The sequence below is a fragment of the Achroia grisella genome, unplaced genomic scaffold (genome assembly GCF_030625045.1).
Source record: "Achroia grisella isolate CSIRO2021 unplaced genomic scaffold, CSIRO_AGI_Agris_v1 utg779, whole genome shotgun sequence".
Classification (NCBI taxonomy): Eukaryota; Metazoa; Arthropoda; class Insecta; order Lepidoptera; family Pyralidae; genus Achroia; species Achroia grisella.
Genome location: NW_026713019.1, coordinates 3960914 through 3981042, shown reverse-complemented (window position 1 = coordinate 3981042; position 20129 = coordinate 3960914). Strand labels below are relative to the sequence as shown.

The following is a 20129-nucleotide window of genomic DNA, read 5'->3' as shown; positions in this document are numbered from 1 at the left end:
TTTAAACAGAAACTGCATAATATACAATGACAAAGATTTTTGATATCAGCAGTATTTGACTTACGACCTCTTGGCTTTAAAGGTGTAAGGACTACTAGGGGACGACGCTCTCGCTTATATTAGAGAAGGAGAAAGTGTGTACGACTCTTCATAGATGTATACTCTACCAATCTACTGAATCCGCTATTTAGGTTAACAATTGCTATTATGGTACTAATTACAACAATGTAATTGGTATATATAAGAAATATGGAATAAATTATTATTATGGAAAATAGAAAAGCAGATTTATTTTTTAAGTAATTTATATTTGTGCAAATTGTGTGTGTTAAGTACACGTACATTACAATCAAAGGTGACAGTCAGTCGAAAACTATTATTATTATAAACAATATTATTGAAAACCCTGTCTGGTTAACATTTATACAATTATGTTATAACAATATTAGCAATATAAAAAAATATTCGTTTGACAATTACATTTATTTCATTATATTCGTAATTGCACTAAATTATTTAGCAACGATTTTCATATTAATCATTATAACGAATTTTCATCACTCAATAACTAACTCATGGTTAGCTATTGTAGAAAACTTTCATAGTAGCACGTCATGCATGGAGAATAATATGCAATTCAACGATAATAATTGACATGCAGTCTTAACCATCAAGGATTATTATTTCTACAACAACTAAACTCGATGAATTTTTTATTGTCCATAGGATAAGTAAGGCAACTTAAATATAAAAGTTTCTCACTAGTAAGATTTTTTTAAACAAATTTGTTTTAGATGTACAATTAACTGAAAAAAATCCATTATCAAAAAATAGGCCCTATTTTTTAATACTTACTTTGAGCTTACTTGTAAGAACAATCTTAGGTAGTATAAAAAAATTAAAAAAATGAAAGGCAATGGATAATGAATTTTCAATATAACGAAAAAATAATAATGAAGTAAGTTGAGTAATAATAGAATAAGCAGAGTAGAACGAAAATATAAAAAGTTACGACAAAATTAACAAAATACTTTTGGAATGACGAGATCTCTGAATAAAGATAGAACGAATACTGAAGAATACCTAAATACATAGCAATTTATTGAGTAGACACTTCTCTTAAAAATGCTTGAAAACGTTATGCATCTATCGTACAATTGTATATACAACCACAGATAACATAATATACAACGTAAATAAATTTCATTTCTAAAATAAATTATTATAATTATCTATAAATAGATACCAAAATATAGAAAAATCTATTTAATTTAGTGCAATACGAATATTAAAAACTGTAGGAAACAGCCGTGGGCCGTAAAATCTTTATAATCAGAATGATTTATGCTTATATTTTCCTATAAGACTATACTGAGGGTGTTACGGCTACATAAAGCCTGTTGCTTTCTGCTCTGGTTACTTCTTTGTGAGAGAGTCTTCTTTCTTGTTGAGAAGCATTACATATTATGAATAGTCATTTATTTTTTTTTGCAATACCGAATTATATTATAGTTCGTAAAAAAATACTTAACAGAATTATGATAGACTGCATACTGACCTACTACTACGTACTTTGTTTTCGTTATAAAATTATGGCGCCATATACGCAGAGATTTGCGTATTCTTATTATATTAAAAAAATCATACATAGAATCGGAAGACTTGAGTATTTTAACAATTCAAATAATATATATTTTAATTATACTAATTTCCTGGCATATTTTGTTAAATTATTTAAAGAAGCATATTAAAGCATTATACAACGACTGTTTGTTTAAATTTGGATTTGATGTTCATGTATGCAAAGTAATGAAGATATTATTTTTTGCTGATACACATATCGTCGATTAAATAGAAAAATGTCATTTTTCAAATTTAGAAGCTAGAATTGCCTCCTTTTATATAAGTCAATGAATGACCACGCCGTCTTAATCATTATCTAATTACTTTTAATGATATATAATACTTCTGTGTAAATTTAAAACTTTGAAGGGAAAAATAATTTAAATAAATTAAAAAACTGTAAATGCTTGTCTACAAGAAAAGACAAAATGTAGGTACATTTTGAATACTGCCATTTTTCTATTTAACCAACGATATATTGTAGATATAGATATATAGATTTTGCTTATAAACACAGACACATTACGCTCAGTGTTATACATTAACAAAAATAATTTCACTTCTATAAAAAAACATATTCTAAAAATGTCTATATATTTCTGGTAGCTACTGCTAGCTTTCAGAACATAAAATATTTTATTCAATTAACTGGTTAATTAATTGATATGTATACATAAATATAAATGCTATAAGCATTTAACGATATTTATAATAACGAAAAATATATATGTAGGTATCTATATTACTTGATAAGGACAGATATAGTTTTGGAAATTGTTCATTAATTGAATAACAGTTTTCTTAAAATCATACTGAAATAATAGAATGATTTCAAATTATTTGTCTAGATAAACTAAGTTCTTAAGTTTAAATTAGTTCGTGTAAACGCGTGCTTAAATGTATTCTTTATAGGAATTGCTGTAATATCAGTGCCCCCAAAATACAGGATATTTCGGATTTAAATGCAACAGATCTAAAGGAGTAGCCGTAATAGAAACGACTAGTTCCCGAAGCCTAATTTCAGCAATAATTTCCTCTAGACTTAAAGTGGTCAACATAGTAATTTTACGAAGACTAGTGAAAATCTGTTGCGATTGCGACGGTGGGTGATGATTTTTTTCATACATATAACCCTATGGCACTGTAACGGTAAATTGTTTTAGTGCCATTGATTTTTACTCATATATATTTAGTAATGCCAAAAAAATAATTTGTATTTTTATCATTTACCATTTCTGTAAAGAAATATACCTCTTCCAAAAATTATCCAATTTTATATATTTTGAACTTTATGTAACACACAGAAAAATACACATCTAGTGAGCACTGTACGTCGGTTAATATAATATCCTAAAAATAAGGTATATATTTATAAAAAAAAAACGTATAACATTCAAAGCAAAAACAACTTCATAAATAATATATATTTTATACTATGCCATCTAGTGAGTAGTAGAGATCCTGTCAAAATAAATTTCCTAATAATACATGAAATTAACTTTAAAGTTATAGTGTACAGGTAATGTTTTTATCAAAAAGAGTTTGAATAGGTTCCTGTTCCTTAACCCACCTTCGAAACAACTGACGTTCACTAGGCTACAGATCACAACTACCTTATCCATTATAGAAGTTTTTAACGGAAGTAAATTTAGTCACATTGACATGTTGCTAGCTCGCAGGCCAGACATACTTAGGCGCCCGCTACTTTGCGGTGCCGCTGATTTTGCATGACTGCAATGTTCCTTTTTGTTTTCCTAGACTATGAATTGATAAAGATTCTAACATTACGTTTCTCTCTAATTGAATTAGATTGATACAATACAAATTTAAAAGATCTTCTTCAGACAGACCACTTTCTAAGTATATACTATCATATATTATAAGTTTTCACGGTTCCACATCGAGTACGGTTATTCTTAACTCTCCCGTTTAGTTATCAAGTCAACAATAATATAATACATATAGTATATAACTAAATAATGACTAAATTATACAATTGTATAAATACAACAAAATGTATCATTTCTAATATAGGGACTCGATCTTTCTATAATTCTATAATACGTAAATTTTAAAATAATTAAAAGGACTATCAATAATTATAGTAGAATAAAACACTGTAAACATGTATTTGTCATAAAACATGATTTATAAATTCTTCTTATATATAAAAGAAAAATAAGTAAATGTAATATTATACTATTTATATTTTTAACCGGGTTTTAACACGAATAATTTAATGGTAAATAAAGGTATTTACCTCTGTCGACGTTTCGACTAGGTTGCACTAGCCGTGGTCACACGAGCTGACTGATATATCATATGCAGTCTAAGCATTCCTGTAATCAACATTTTTTTGTTTTGTCTGAAGACCCTACTTATACGTGGGTCTAATGAGCTATTTTGGTAGTTATTGTTGTATATTATATTGTAATGAAATTGATCACTCACCAGTAGCAGGACAAACAGAAAAACTTTTTAATGTCAACTTGATTAATGAATATAAATATGAGTGATTTGAAAATATGATAGTAATAAAAAAAAAAAATTTTCATTAGGCGAATTTAGTATAAAACCATAAAGAAATTGTGTTCTTATATTGAAAAAATAATGATTAAAAATTATTTAAAAGTAACGCAAAAATCTCGTAAAAGAAAAATTCTGATGTATTAAAGTTTATACAGATAGATAATATAGTTAGATGATGGTGTAACAGTATTATATTATTCATATCACAGTTTAGACACATTTCGCAGTAAACAGAATAACGAATAACAGTAAACAAAACGCTTGAACAAAAACGACGAACACAGACGATAAAGCTCGCGCAGTTAACGTTTTATTTTTTAATTTTTCCAATATTTCCTGTGATACACTTTCATGATACGAATTATGGGCTGATGTGAATATCGAGTACAACGCCCTTATGGCAAACATGCTTATTATTAATACAACAATTGACATACTAAAATAATGCAAAGACTGAGATTCATGTGGCACAACAATTTAGATAGAGTTCTAACTTAATTTTGATTCTGGCACATACTTATAAACAGACCTTTATGTTCATTAGTTAGTTCGATAGAGCTATAATAATTGTATTTAATTTTAATTAACATACTTATAATAAATTTTAAAAATTTAAAACACCGACGTTTATAAGTAATCTACGATATCGTCAGTAACACAGCAAGTGGAATGTTTCAGTCTTAATTAAGTACTTTCAATAAAGCAAGGTGTAGCTAAAGTGTAAAATCTACTAATAAATTATTAGCTATATTCATCAAGTTATTACACATAAAGAGTATATTATATATTAAACAAGAAATCAATAATTTTATTTTGATTTTTTATCTTTTTCTGGTTTCTCTGTCTTACCGCCATCTTCTTTTTTCTTGGAAATTAATGTATGTTTGGCTTTCTTAAGTTGCTTTTTAACTTTGTCCTTTACTTTGCTTTTCTTGGGTGTTGCGACAACTTCTGCTGATTTAATAGATGAACTATTTGATTCACTATTCCGTTGCGCTGAAATATAGAAAGCATCAATATTTTAGATTCATACGTATGAACCGTAAAAATACATATCAAATATTCTTTCTGTGAATGCAAAAAAATTGAAAAAAAAAAACTAAAAAATTTTTTTTGGTTTTCCTTCATCTTGACATTTTGAGAATGATTTTACATTATTTTCATTTGTGATTAGCTTATACTGAAGTATCTAAACTTTACTGGCTGTGCCTAGTTAATTAATTTCCTAGCTTAGTCTAGTTTCCCAAATGTTATTTTGAAGCCCATGTATTCTGCTCTAGAGTTTACTCCTAATTGATACTGGACGGCGTAAAAAATAATTTAGCCCTTTCAAGTATTCAACTTTATATTATGTTTACCTAATAAGGAAGTGTTTATCAAAATCACCTTGGCCAAGTTTACGTCAAACGCTATCACAAACACAGATAAATAGACAAAGGCTTTGTGCCTTTGGGAGAGAAAAAAAGGAATAAAATTTCATAATTTCACTGTTGCACTATGCATATGCATAATTTTGATGGTGCATATTCCCCATATACAGAGTCCAGTACATCTTACGAAACCTGCACGACGGAAATAGCCGAAACTTTGGTCAGTAACTGATAAAAAAATGCACAACTATGTTCACAAACTTTTATTGACGACTGCCGTCATATTTGTGTTGGCGTCATCTTTTTAGACCACTCTTGTACAATTACATTCACCGTAAAGAAGAATACAATGAGACTGAGGGCCTTCATTGTCTCTGGTCTGGAGGTACAGCCCTTCATCACGAGAGAAACTACTTTCGAATTATTAGACCTTCAAACAGGCCTACTAAATTGTATGGTAGTTGTGATTGTTTTTATTTCTTTGATACTACTGCGTCATAAGAATATGGCACACTTATATGACACATATGTCCCGTTTAATATAATTAAAAGAAGATTTTTGGTCAAAATATATTAATTAATATTATGCCATTGCTAAGAAACACTTTAAGACTGGATGGCTGAAGCGTACAAAATAATTCTATTGGAAGATAGATTTAAATAGCATACCTCTTTTATTGGCTATCGAAGCAGCGATGGCGAGATCTTCCTGTCGCTCTCGACGTCGTTCTGCATCAATTTGCTGGACCAATTCGTCGCGCATGCGCACAATTTCTACAAGACGGGACACCAATTGTTCCTCGCGTGCCTACAGGTTTGTAGTGTATTATGTTATAGCAAAAATAACTGTTTTCTTCTATGTAATTCTACATGCTTGTGCTGTTTGAGCCAAATAAAATATTCATCCAAAATTGTATGATAAAGGTTTTGGTAACATAGGACCGTAGGCAATACATTTAAGCCATAATTTTGAATTGACTAGGTATCTTAATAATAGGTAGATAATATATTTGATTAACTTCAATAAGAGTTACTTATCTAAAATGAAAGTTCTCACAGAGTCTCTATAGTATATATTTACAAATATTTTGCATCATTTAAATTGATTAAAAATATACACCATACAACAAATTGATAAAGTAATTAAATACGCTGGGATTGCAGCTTTTTATCCAAAACAGTGTTAAGTTCACAAAATGTCATAAAATTTGGAGTACATAATGAGTACCTGATTGATTAAAAATTATATTCGATCATCAGATAATTACCTTATCAGCATCAATGCGATTAACCGCTGGTCGCGACTGTATCACTCTTATCTCATGTTCAATATCAGCTTGTTCTTGTTCTAATCGTTGTTGTCGCCGACTGGAAATATTGTTAATATCTTACTATATATTGTCTGTGCCTGCGACTTCCGTCGCTTTAATATGATATAATATATAAATACCTATATTGATCAGAATAAAAAAAAATTGCATTCTTCATTATGTGAGCACAGTGAAATAAACAAAATCTCTGTAATAATCAGTCTTCACTGAGTAGAAAATCTTTCTAAATTTTAGATTACATCTATAGGAATGTTTAGAGCTAAGCGCCTATTATTTGGTTTACGTTCATACGTCACACAACTTGTAGTTGTAAATAAGCTAACTGAAGTATCTCCTTCAATATAATTGTCATCTATACTTTCTACACAGTATTGCGGTTAAAGATTATGCTCTGACACTCTCGTTCTTTATTTATCTGGCATTTTACGACAGAAAAAAAATTACAATTTAATCTTTCGGATAAATAAATGAGGATGTAAATAATTAGATTTAAAGTAGGATGATAATAAATATATAATAATAATACAATGTAAAGAGAGGTGGTATTTTTGTTCAAATTATAAATAAAAAGAACACTTATAATGGTATCAGATGTAAGTAACAATTTTTCTATAGAATGTTGTAAAGACTTTAGTTCCGAAAAAAAGGTATTGTAGTTAAGATTTAATAATAATGAATTATTTGACATTTGTTCATCGACCCTTTCAACTCATGATCAATATATCGATGTGATTGACATATAATAATAATTTATCCCCATGAGTCTAAATAACTTTTTAAACAACCTTATCTGAATACAAAACATGTTTAACACTTGTTTACCAGTATAATGATTGAAACTTACATGTACATTAATTCAGTTTGCTTCCTGAACAAGTCATTTTTCTCATTGACTAGTTCACACAGTTGTATTACTAAATCTTCCACTTCCTCTTGCGGCACCGAAGATGAGTCGTCGCCTGTTGTAAACAAATTTATTTGTAAGTGTCAATCAGAGTCCACTTACACCATTAAATAATAGTACCTAGGCGGTTGACCTTTGTTCGGTATTGTAAACATACGTTTTTTTCTAGAGACTAAACTTGCAAAGTAAATTAGTAACAAATATTTATTCAAATCGTGACGATTGGATATATGTTTACAAAAAAACTCTCATTTGAAATACAAATAGCTGGTCATAATCGTAATTATTTGTACACCATAAGTTACTTTATAAATTATAGCCTGTTTTATTATTACATCATTGTTCACGGACCACTACGCCATAAATCGTCTATAACAGATGCATAGGTCATTATATATATACATACATGAGTAATAGTACGAAGTAACAATCCTAAGAGTAAAATAGTAAAATAAATAACGTAATAAGTTTATTGAAAAAGATATAAACATACGAATTCTACATTTAAAATAGCATGTATTTATAATAATACATAATAAATTTGATAAAACAATGGATATAAACAGATGGTACCTAACAACAATAAATAAAATGAATAAGTGCCTTAAAAATTTGGACTATTATCGAGTGCGGTATCTGCTGTAGACGGAATGGAATGTAACCAATGATAAAACTATTTACCCTAACAATAATACCGACTTGTTGTTTTACTAAAACCAAATAAAGTGAAAACAAATCTATTTTTTGGGTTGTGTACCCTATATTCAAATTCAAAGTTATTAACTGTTATCAAAGTTAATGATACATTCGTATATTTATAATGCCGCTGATGAGTTGAATTGAGTAACAGGATAAATGCGTAATCTTATAAATATATTATTTATGCTAATTACAAGGGATGAATAACTATGCATAAATAAATCGTAGTTTTGAAAAGTGTAGACGAACTATAATTTCCTCAAACTTATGCTGCAAAATCCATATACAGTTTTTATATTAAAAACTATTTAATATCGTATCAGTAAATAATGCTGGGCCGGGCATATCAGCCGAGTCTGAAGGGGAAGAAAAGATTTGGTTTCCAGACCGCGTATTCGTCAACCCATACACGGATACTGCAAGATGGACCGATGACATCACGAAGGTGGCGGGGAGTGGATGAATGCGGAAGGCAAAATATCGCACATGGTGGAAGTCATTGGGAAAGGCCTATATCCCAAAAATGGACAGACAGAGGTAGAAATGATGATGATAATGATGAACTATCTGATAAAACTTCTATGTGGATAATTTTATTTAAATTGAGTTAGAATATAGACATTTTATGCCGATCGCATTAATGAAGATACATTAACATAACAACGTTGAATAAGTTCCGTCTGATTGACTTTATACAATGAATGATTTGTATTCAATGATATTCAATGAATTTACTTGCATTGCCTACACCGGTACATTGCTAACCACCGGCATACGTACCTACTTAATATATATACATACATCAATAATATACTGTTTTAACCAACCACCGACGTAGACTTTGGGGTTTGTCTCATCTACTTCATCCGCCAAGGAGTTTCCTTTTCAGGATTCGTTCCGTTTGAGGGTGAGACAAGGCATGGGCATGATTTTAGTCCTTCAGAATAGCATCGTACAACCACCATGGGGTACCATGGCGTCTGTGGTGCTTATGTATATGAGGGACGGTTACCGTATACAAGTGGACTTGTTTGCTATTTATATAAAAAAAAAGTTTAGTAATAGAAGAGAAGTGGGTGAGTGAAAAATCTTAAACTAAATAATGTGCAGGAAATGTGTTTACCCTCACACTTATCCCGAATCATTTGCTCGATAAGTACGCCTTGTCGTTCTAGCCCTAGTTGCTGTGTTTCCAACAAGTCGAGTTGAACTTGCAGTTCCTCTGGCGATACCTGGAGTTTCACTTCACGTCGTTCAGGTAGTGGCAGACCTGGTGCGGGGCCCTTTAGCTTACGTCCACCTATATACGGAACAAATATTTTATTACTAGACCAGTATTACAAAATAATATTCTGCCCCGAATCCCTTGTAAAATATAACAAGGAACACAATTCTCAATTCGCTTAGTAACAAAATGCTGTTAACGAGATTTTGTGGCATTTATTTATTATTGTTAAATATTCATAGATAAGCTGTAGACCACAGATAAAGAAAAACTATACTAGACTGTTATGAGGACCGTAAAAATACTCAATAAAAAACCTAGACTGTTATTGTTATGTTCTAAAATTACATTGCATTAGATTACATATACATTTAATTTGATCTAGATCCTACTATTTTAGGCAAATAAAACAAATGACGGCTGATTCTATTCTTTTACTGCATATCGCTTACGTCGCAGAAAAATAAGTTATATTTTGTATGAATCGCTAGAAAATGCGAAACAAAACGTACTATTTTATAAAGATGTTTTATGATGATGTTTAAGGGGGTCTTCCTATGTGATGGGTTGAAAAAATCGATTTTTTTTTTTCATAAATTGCTCCCTTAACATGTCTAGAATACGGTAGTAAAGCGATTTTAGAAAATTCGAAGTCGTTTTAAAGATACAGCAGGTAAAAGAAAGAGCGGTTCGGAGCGGTGAGTTGGCAGTTAGAGACCGGGCCTATTGTGTAGCGTCGGCTTTATACCTGGCCTCCCTTTTATTAATATATTTGTTTATACAAGTTTAGACACGTTTCTACAGACTTAAACAGAAATTTCTATTGTTATAATATTTTACCGAAGTTATTTTAGTCTTGGTTGAACTTCGAAGAGAGCAACAGCTACAAATTATTTTTTTTCATAATGAGTGGACGGAAAGGAAGTACGAGTGGAAATGTTCATCCTGGTCGTAGTAAAAAAAGAAAGTTTAGTGGAAACCGTTTTACCCACCAAAATGATACGGTATTTACATCAGCTTCGGCCAAAAAACTTAAAAATAACATGAACATGAATGTTCCCATCGCTTCGAATTTCGCATATTGCATTTTGGAGTTTGTTTCTGTATTTACTGCAATCTCTGAAATAGTTATATGTAAAACTTGTAAAAGTGACGTGTCTATTTCGCGATCAAGTTTCCGAGGCCTAGGCTTTAAAATTATCTTCATTCTGGTCCCAAAGTTGTTGAAATTGCTAGCTACTTAGCAGTTATTATCTTTAATGAAGGTTTTCAAGGTATTTTAAAAGTTATGTCGATTATGGGATGCCCTGTTGGTCGTGAAGCCCAAGCGTATGTTGAGAAACGGGATGAAAAGCGAATCTTACGCTCTGAGCGGCGCGTAAGTGATGTCGTTAAACAAGCCAGGATTGACTCAAGAGCTGAACAATCTGCTTTAAAAGAGTTTCACGAGGAAGAGGAAGGAATACTCTATGGACCAGGCATCGCTGATTGAGAGTAAGTTGATATTTTAATAGTTTTTAACGGACTTGAAACTTTAAACGCGTTTTTCTCAAAACTGTGTTTTTCAAACTTTCCTCCATTGTACCTCAGAAACGGCTGGACCGAATTACTTGAAATTTACAGGGCACACTCAATATATGTAAACGCATGGAATGAACTATTATCAATCGAAAATTTTCAAAACTTCGATTTTTTTATAGCAAAAAACAAAAAAAAAAACGCCTAATTTGCAACTTTTATTTCAAATGTCTATCAAAAATCCAATTTTTTTTATATTCATTTGATTATAGGTCATTCCGTGCTTTTAAGCCTACAAATTAAAACGCCGTTTTTTTTTTTTTTTCAGATAAGCCGACCAGCCGGAATCGTGGAGGAAGTGGGAGCTCTTTTTTTCGAGGCGGGGGTGTTCAGAGCGCTGTAACTCTAGTTTGACTGAATATTTTTAGCTGAAATTTTATATTTATACTGTCCAAATATGCTAGCATAAATAAGCTCTAAATATTTACTGGTCGTACAAAAAAAATACTAAAATATCCCTAAAAAACAGGCCGTCACATAGGAAGACCCCCTTAAGTTAAAATTTCACACTTACACATCAAAAATAAAATGTTAAAACCTGAATGCATAGTCTAACTACTATGCATTCAGGTCAACATTTTATTTTTGTACAAAAGTTATATACGTGAGTCATTAATATCAGAATCTATATATATAAAATTCTCGTGTCACAGTTTTCGTTCCCATACTCTTCCGAAACGGCTTGACCGATTCTCATGAAATTTTGTGAGCGTATTGAGTAGGTCTGAGAATCGGCCAACATCTATTTTTCATCCCCCTAAATGTTAGGGGTAGCCCTAAATTTTAATTTTTTAGACAAAATTTTTAGTTTCAATTTTTGTATGATCAACATACATACAATCCTAAATTTTCACCCTTCTATCATTAACCCCTATTTTTTTATAGCGTTATTAATTTATAGGCAAAACAACGTTTGCCGGGACAGCTAGTATCCATATAATTTTAAAATGTGTTATCTTTCATCATCAAAATAATTAAAAAACATGATAATATTATGAGTGCATGTAGATTAGTAGAGGAAAACGTTGTATGAAATCAATAAATTTTTGCACTACACGTAGAGGATTTTAGCTTATTGTAGATTATCAATTTATAACAATCAAATAACATGTCTAGGCAATAATTAAAAATTTGAAATCAGAAAATGAACGTGTAATGTCAATATATGTTTACATGACGAATTAATTTAATGGATTGAAACACAGCATCTCAAGATGAGAGGTTTGCTAGATCCCCAATCAGCTCGTGTTTTTTATAATATATTATTTGTTCGAAATAATAGAATATTAATATATTACATTATTTGTGGCAATGTTCTTGTTTGAAAAAGTTAGAAAATATTATTTATTTGAGGTCACGTAATAGAATTAGAATTTGAAATAGATTAAAAATGCGCAAATACTTCAAGATATTGTTCTATAAAAAATAATTCAATCATGCTAAAAATAATAGATGCCAACATGGAATTAAGCATAATCAGTTCCAAAAGCAAATTATCACAATCGATATAGAATTGACGAAAGTATTGCGCAACATAATCAATAGTTGAGACTTTTGAATAAAAAGGAATTTCTTTTCGGAGTTGGTTATATAAATCTCAATCAAGGTACCAACAATTATAATGTAATACATACATTATAATTATTGGTACATAAATTAGAACATACATATGTCGCCTTTATATGAAGTTGAAATGAGTTCAAATGTATGTACTTAAATAGATAATACACTAGAAATGGGTACTATTGACTAGTTAATTGCACAATTAATTTAATCAATATTGTGCAACGTAATTCGGGACTTAACATGTTCTAATAAAATACTAAAAATAAGTCTACAATATAAATTAATTAAATAGATTGCACTGACATTATCAGTCTCATCATTAAATTAATATAATTATGAGTTCATCATCAAGTACGAGTTTGATCTACATTTTATGTGACAACAAAAAATGTTAGTAATAAAGGGCAATCAGATTGTCCAAGCGGATTACGATAAAACTCATAGTATGTAACACCGATAAATACCACAAAGTAATCGCATTCCATATGTTTCCCGCTTTGAGAAAAATATTGTTATCTCTTGTTTATAGTTTAGGACTTCGGTTTGAAAACGCCGGATATGTTTATCGGCTGTCATTTCTGATTTATCATAATCACGAAACACACATCAATCAAATTTTCTTTAAGGGTTTATTACACCGTTAAATATCCATATATATGAATATAGCTATCATATTCGGTTATTCTCAATGGCCCGTGAGCCAGGAACAGGTCATGGTGATAATTTTTTTTGTTTTTCTCTAGGTTCAAATTATTATCAAATCACAATTAACTTTTTTTGTTTATATTACGGTCATATATACATTTAGGGTCTTTTTAACCATATACACGCAGCGGAAGCACACAAAATCAATATTTTTTGCTACATTAAACAAATAATACAAACACACACAAACATACAAGCTATACCTTTTATAATATTAGTATAGATAAATAATAGTCAGTTGTCTATTGCGTGGTGTATTATACGACAACTGATAGCACGAATATGTCAAATAACATCAGTGATTTCTTCTCACTTTATAATTTGTCACATGTTAGTCGTAGTACTCAAACCGTACACATGTATATCTGTCACTCTGGCAATTTTGCAAGAGTTATCTTGTCGTATTATAAAAATAGACTCACTTATTACTATAAGAGACATACCATCAGATGTATTGCGTATGCCAGAAGTGTCGACACCTATCTCCATTGAGCCTCCGAATCCTGACGCCGTAGAGATACTATCTGGTGGAGTGGGCGCGAGGCGTTTTTTCTTTAACATTGGTGTTGAATTGCCGACGGATTTCTATAATTGAAAATATAGACCAAAAGATGGTTAAATAAAGATTAAATATTAATAATTCGTAAATAAAACTTACTATTTTACATTGAAATCAGAGAATCTTTTTGTAGGAGATGTAATTTGACTATTAATTTTCTTTAAAGAAAACTAGGATTTTACAAATATACTACGTAAAGACAAGCAATGGATTTTACAAAAATTGTGTTTACTTTTAAATACAAAATTACCGTCCCTATTAGTTTAAAAAAATAAAAAATTACTTGATCAGAATGCACAGTGGAGTTGTACGAGCTGAGTGATGAGATGCTCGCCACGTCGTCCATAGATGTAGAAGGATGTTCCAATGGAGTTGCAGGTTCCTCTATCGTTATAACTGGCGGGGGTGGAGCTTTTGCTTTCTTGCGGCGCGGAATGCTTATTGGTAAATTCGGCGTGCTCGTTGCCATCGAAGAATTGTATATTTTTGACCTAAACCATTTTAGATTATTTTATGTAATTGAAATGGCAATCATGTTGACGACCAGATGATAAACTGTGATAGTCGCCTATGTAATAGAATATATCACGTTATAGTGTCACCCGCAATACCAGAGGATTAAGATGTCATTTCGCTTATTCAGGAATTTCACCTCTAATCTTCATCGTACAAACAAAACACTGCTTACAAAGCAAGCTACTTGGCGGCTATCTCTGGTATACTGACAAATTGCATTTTTATGGCCATCAGGATACTTGATGAAATTCAATGCTTTTTTGGTATTTTTTAAGTCTCTAGTTTAATACTCAAAATTATTATACATTTTTTGGGTCTTAACACCAATAGTTTAATGGTAATAAACGCATCGACTACGTTTATCGACTAACCAACTATCGACAACCTCTATCGACATTTCGACAAAGTTGTACTAGCCGACTGTTATTAATCAATCGTATAATTTTTATTTGAATCTATTTGTTGTCTATTAATCGATATTCTATATCCTGTAGCGGTTATGGTTACTTTAGTCACACTAGTATTTAGAAAGATAAAAGGAATTTATGATAATGCATCATAGTAATAATTATGTCTAGACTTGCTAATTATACTCACCTACTATCACGTGTTTCTTCTTCATCTGATGAAGGCTCTTCTCCGTCAGACCAAAAAGGATTTACGGCTATAAGACGTCTCCTGTAAAAACATTCGATATTATGTCTTAATAATACTGCAGTAAGAAAATTACTGCTTACTACATACTAAATGTCGAATCACACTTCGTAATAATGAACAATTGTAGATTTCAAAAGTAGTCTGAAAGTAATGGGGAACTTCGATGGTAAATAGTATTTTGTTTCGTAAACACAGTACGAGAATTTTGAATTGGCTCGTTTTCGTCACGGCTATGTAATATTTTTTTTTCTGACAATAATAATTTATTTTTTAACAGAATTATGTAGATAAGATTTTTTTCTTTCTAATTATTATAAAGCAATCTTTACAAATTTAACCAGAATGATTTATGAAAATTTTTGGCTGACAGATATTTCTGCCCGCGTAAAGATTAAGTGAACCCCTTACGGTTCATCATCATCATCAATGCCATAAAAATTCTGGTTTTCATTTAAATATGTCAAAACGGTACGGTTTGTGAGAAAATATCAGTTACAGTTATTTTAGATTCACTCCATCACATTACAGTAACCATAATTATATTATCTTGCTTAAATAATAAGACCATAATTATCAAAGACACTTTTTATAGTTTGTAGTTACAAGTTCATATCTATTCTATCTATAATTAAAAGTAAGAGAAGAGAAAAAACCATTGAATTGAAGAAATGCTATAGGAAGAAAGTAATTATAATTGTATTAGGTTGTAATTAACATTCTTAATATTGTGTATATCATTCTGTGAATCAGTTTTGAAGGTTCAATGACAATTATATTAATAAACATATTAATTAATGTTAGTAGTCATCAATACCATTTATCAATAATTTAATGATATAGATAAGTAAAAATATTAGATATAACAAATATATTATTGAACATACTTGGGCGTAGCCTGGTTATTCTGATCTTTTGAAGTTGGTTGTATTGGCGGTACATTATCATCTTCTTCATCAGTGCTACCAAAGGGGTTTGTGCTTATCTTTTTTTGTGACTCCTCAGATGGTATTTCATTCTAAAAAGTAATTATTGTATGTATAAATTTTACCAATTGAAAAATGTAAACATTATATAATAAATGTACCAATTTATTATGACATGTTTACATATTAAATAAAAAGGAAAAACAAAAATAAATAATAATAATTTTGTTCTATATTAATGATGAATTATCATACAATATATTAACTTTAGCAATTGACAATAAGTAAAATGTAAATAATATGTTTGCAATATAAAATACTACATACATAACACTCATTGTCGAGACTGTTTATAATAATATTTTCTTATTCAGAGTATACATATGTAAAATTATGGTACAATTTACCTCATCTTCATCATCTGAAAATGGGTTTAAATGTTTTGGATATATTTTATCTTGGGTTGACTTGCTTATCACAACACTTTCAGAAAGTGTTTTTGTCTCTTCAGGACTTTGCTGTAACTTTTTTCTTCTGGGAGGAACACTAATAGTAATTTCTGCATCATTTTGTGTTTCTTCTGATGTTATTATGGATATATGTTCTGTATTACATGTTGATGAAATGCTATGGCTTTTCGCTATTCTAATATCATCAGTTATATTACTTTCTTCCCGAATTATGTCATTAGATTCATCATTTGTTTGTTGTTCAATATTCTCAATTATCTCTGTTATATTGTTAGAACAGTCTTCCCTGTTATGCCTTGTTTCTTCTGGTTCTACATTATCTAAGGTATTGCTGTTATCACTATCTAATATGTCACCTGACAATTGTGTTTGCAGGAAATTGAATTTGTGAATATTACTTCTGTATACTTTTTCAGATTTATTTATTGTGTCCAGTGATTCTGGAGTTTTTAAACTTATAGTTTTATTTGCTAATGTTGACTCAAAATTAGTGTCTGCATCGGTAGATTTTACATTGTCTATGATACTGCTATTACTAATACTGGAAGTATTAGATTCTTTAAGATTACTATTTAAATTGCCTTTTATAGAAAGATTTGATAATTTATCTTCAATGTTTGTTTCATTTTCAACATTCTTCTCAAACATGCTTATTTTTTCTAAAATATTTCATTAGGAACAAAAATAATGTATATATTAGAAAAAAGTTATTTAATTTGGAAGAGGAACAGCTGTATTTGCCTAATACAATACTAATAAATAAAAATGTAATTAAATATTTACACATTAAGCTCTAACCGATTAATATAATTAACTGGTTTTGTTTTGTTTTCAATCAGCATGCCAGTTTTAAGAGATACTATATAGTATCCTAAAATAGAGAAGAGAGTAACATTTTCACATAAAGCGAGAGGATTTTTAAATAGCAAGAAAATGTGTAGAGAATCTTACCTAAAACTGATTGAGGTCTAGGTCGATTTTGTGTTAGTATAGTTTCTTCTGTTTCTGTGGGTTTTTCTGGTAAAACCTCACTAAATGCCAACATACCCATTTGGTTGTGATCATTATTATTGAAGAATTTTGATAATGTTTTTTCATTTTTACAACTATCACATGAAAATTCAGATCCTTCAATTAATTCAAAATTTTTTGGATTAAGGTGCCCAGAACACTTAGAACAACGGAAACATCTTCTATGGTAAAGTTTGTGAGATACAAGTAAACGTTGAGCTAAGTAGACAGGTAGACCACATGCTGCACATTTGTCATGCCCTGATTTTCCAAATTTTATTGGTGCCTATAAATGATAGGGAAAAATAAGATCACAAATATAGTACAGAAATAAGTGCCAAGTATAATGCAAACAAAACACAAAAGAAAAAAGATAGAGTAGAATATTTACTAACAGCAGATTGAGTTGTTGATGCTAATGACACCTTTGAATCATTCTCAGTTGATTTGTTGTTTACTGTAAAATATGACATGACATCATTAATGGGTATGTTGTAGTCATATATGAAACAATATATAAATTCATACAATCAATTAAAGTATTTTATGTTAAAATAAAAAATATTTAGGGTACCTGTATGACCTAAACGTTGATAAAACTGAGATAAGTATGTTAATACTGATAGTCTATCAGGCACTTCATTATCTACCATATCCTCAGGGTCCAACAATGATGGTATTCCCAAATGTTGTTCGGCAATGCTATAGGCCAGTTGATTATTTTCATATATGTTTTCAGGTTTTAATGTTGATACATCACTGAAATAATAATAATAACAAATAGGTATGAATGACCATTCTACATTATTGCAAATAGATATTTTAGTAGTGTAATTATAACTCACATTAAATCTGGTCTGAAATGATGAACTAAGGCACAAAAGGCAATGCCGTTCCTCCATGACGTTGTCATGTTATCAATTTGAACGTTGGGGCAATCCTTTACTAGGCGTTTGCACCACAATTCGAGAGCTTTAGTGCCCTTTCTTTCAGACATTTTAGGGCTTGTATTTAACGAATCAAGAAAAATTTGTATACATATTAATTTAGTAAGTAGTTAATGAGTCATACAAAAGTTAAAATTGTTTACTATATGTAATCATTCTGTATTTCTTGATGTAGGTATTATATTTAAAGGTAATAATTAAATTTGTTGCTTAATATAAATATAATAAAGTTATTGATTGAAGAAAATAAAAAGTTTTTCACTTTGTTGGCATTTGGAAACTTTGTCATGTCACTTGATTATAATGATTTCAAATGACAGTATGACAGCAAAGCAGACTGACAACTACAATGTTGCCAACAAATTTTGGACGAGTACATTATGCAGAACATCAAAAAGCTCTAGAAAACTGGAAATTTTTAAAGGTATGTTAATGACACCATCAGGTAAACCGTTTCATTATAATATCATATAAAAACATGCTTATTTTGGATTTTTTGTTCTAATATATAAATATTAATAATATATTTTGCTATAAACATATCGAAAAACGAGGTAAAATTATTCAGTCATAATCTTGCTTGACTAAATGGGAATCGGAATATACATATATAATAAGTATTCTAAAGTCTAACTTTTTTCCGAAAAGTTGAGTGATTTTAACAGTATTTTTCTATAAAATTATTATAGCTTATACTTTTAAAAATGTCTGAAAGTTAATTCTCGTAAATAATATTATTTCCACGCATTTTCTTACGTTATAGTTAGGTATGGGTACCAACTTAGTAAAGTATATAGCCAAGGAATTGAATGTAAAGTTCTCATGTGGCACAATGTTTCAAGGTTTCAGAAAGATAGTTATACTTATCAAAAATAGGAACTACTAAAAACTTGGTCGCTTATATAATACACGAAGATATTATTTTTAATATTACATACCTAGTATATGTGGAAAATGAAATAATATGAAACAAAATGAATTTTATCTAAGACCAATTACACTATTTTTTTTAGTTTTTATTTAACAACATTTTATATTATAACAGCATAATAATCATTTTAATTAGGCACAACTGAACATAATTGCCTGGCGTATAGACGCTATTCATGAGGAACAGTCTTGAGCCACTTTATGCAAAAAGTTCTCAAATGGATACCTCAATCTTACCTATTTTAGCTGGCATGCGGCTTGTATTGTAAGATGTATTTTGTTTGAAGCGTAAGTAATAAGGCAGTAAAATTACAGGTTAAGTCTTGACAACTTAGTCCTTGGAAATGACAACGCATAAGTGGAATCGTAGGCGTCACATAATAAACGTGTTGTCCATGTGTTGTTTACGGCTATAGATGACGGTTACCACTAGAGAAATGAGCTATGCCAACGATATTTGCTGGCATAGATTATTTATTTATTTATTTACATCGTACTAAGTGAGCTTAACAGTCTCCCAATATGCCCACTTAGGAAGATAATATACAAATACACACAATTATAAACAGTAATTACACAAGAAAAA

The 20129-nt window shown here is 30.1% G+C and overlaps 1 protein-coding gene across 2 annotated transcripts; it reads right to left on the bottom strand.

The window, feature by feature from the left end:
• Positions 1–4941: 4941 nt before the first annotated feature.
• On the bottom strand, positions 4942–18918 carry LOC131850742 (MICAL-like protein 1). Of its 2 annotated transcripts, none has more exons than XM_059201090.1 (14): positions 18512–18918; positions 18241–18425; positions 18062–18123; positions 17607–17952; positions 16593–17314; positions 16147–16277; positions 15203–15283; positions 14373–14580; positions 13974–14115; positions 9580–9756; positions 7698–7812; positions 6791–6890; positions 6192–6330; positions 4942–5148 (listed from the first exon to the last, which is right to left on the bottom strand). In XM_059201090.1, the coding sequence occupies exons 1-14, from the start codon at positions 18661–18663 to the stop codon at positions 4961–4963; spliced, it is 2748 nt and encodes a 915-aa protein (XP_059057073.1). In that variant the 5' UTR covers positions 18664–18918; the 3' UTR covers positions 4942–4960. The 2 variants fall into 2 exon arrangements, with proteins under 2 accessions (XP_059057073.1, XP_059057074.1); XM_059201091.1 differs by having other exon boundaries at positions 9586–9756.
• Positions 18919–20129: the final 1211 nt, after the last annotated feature.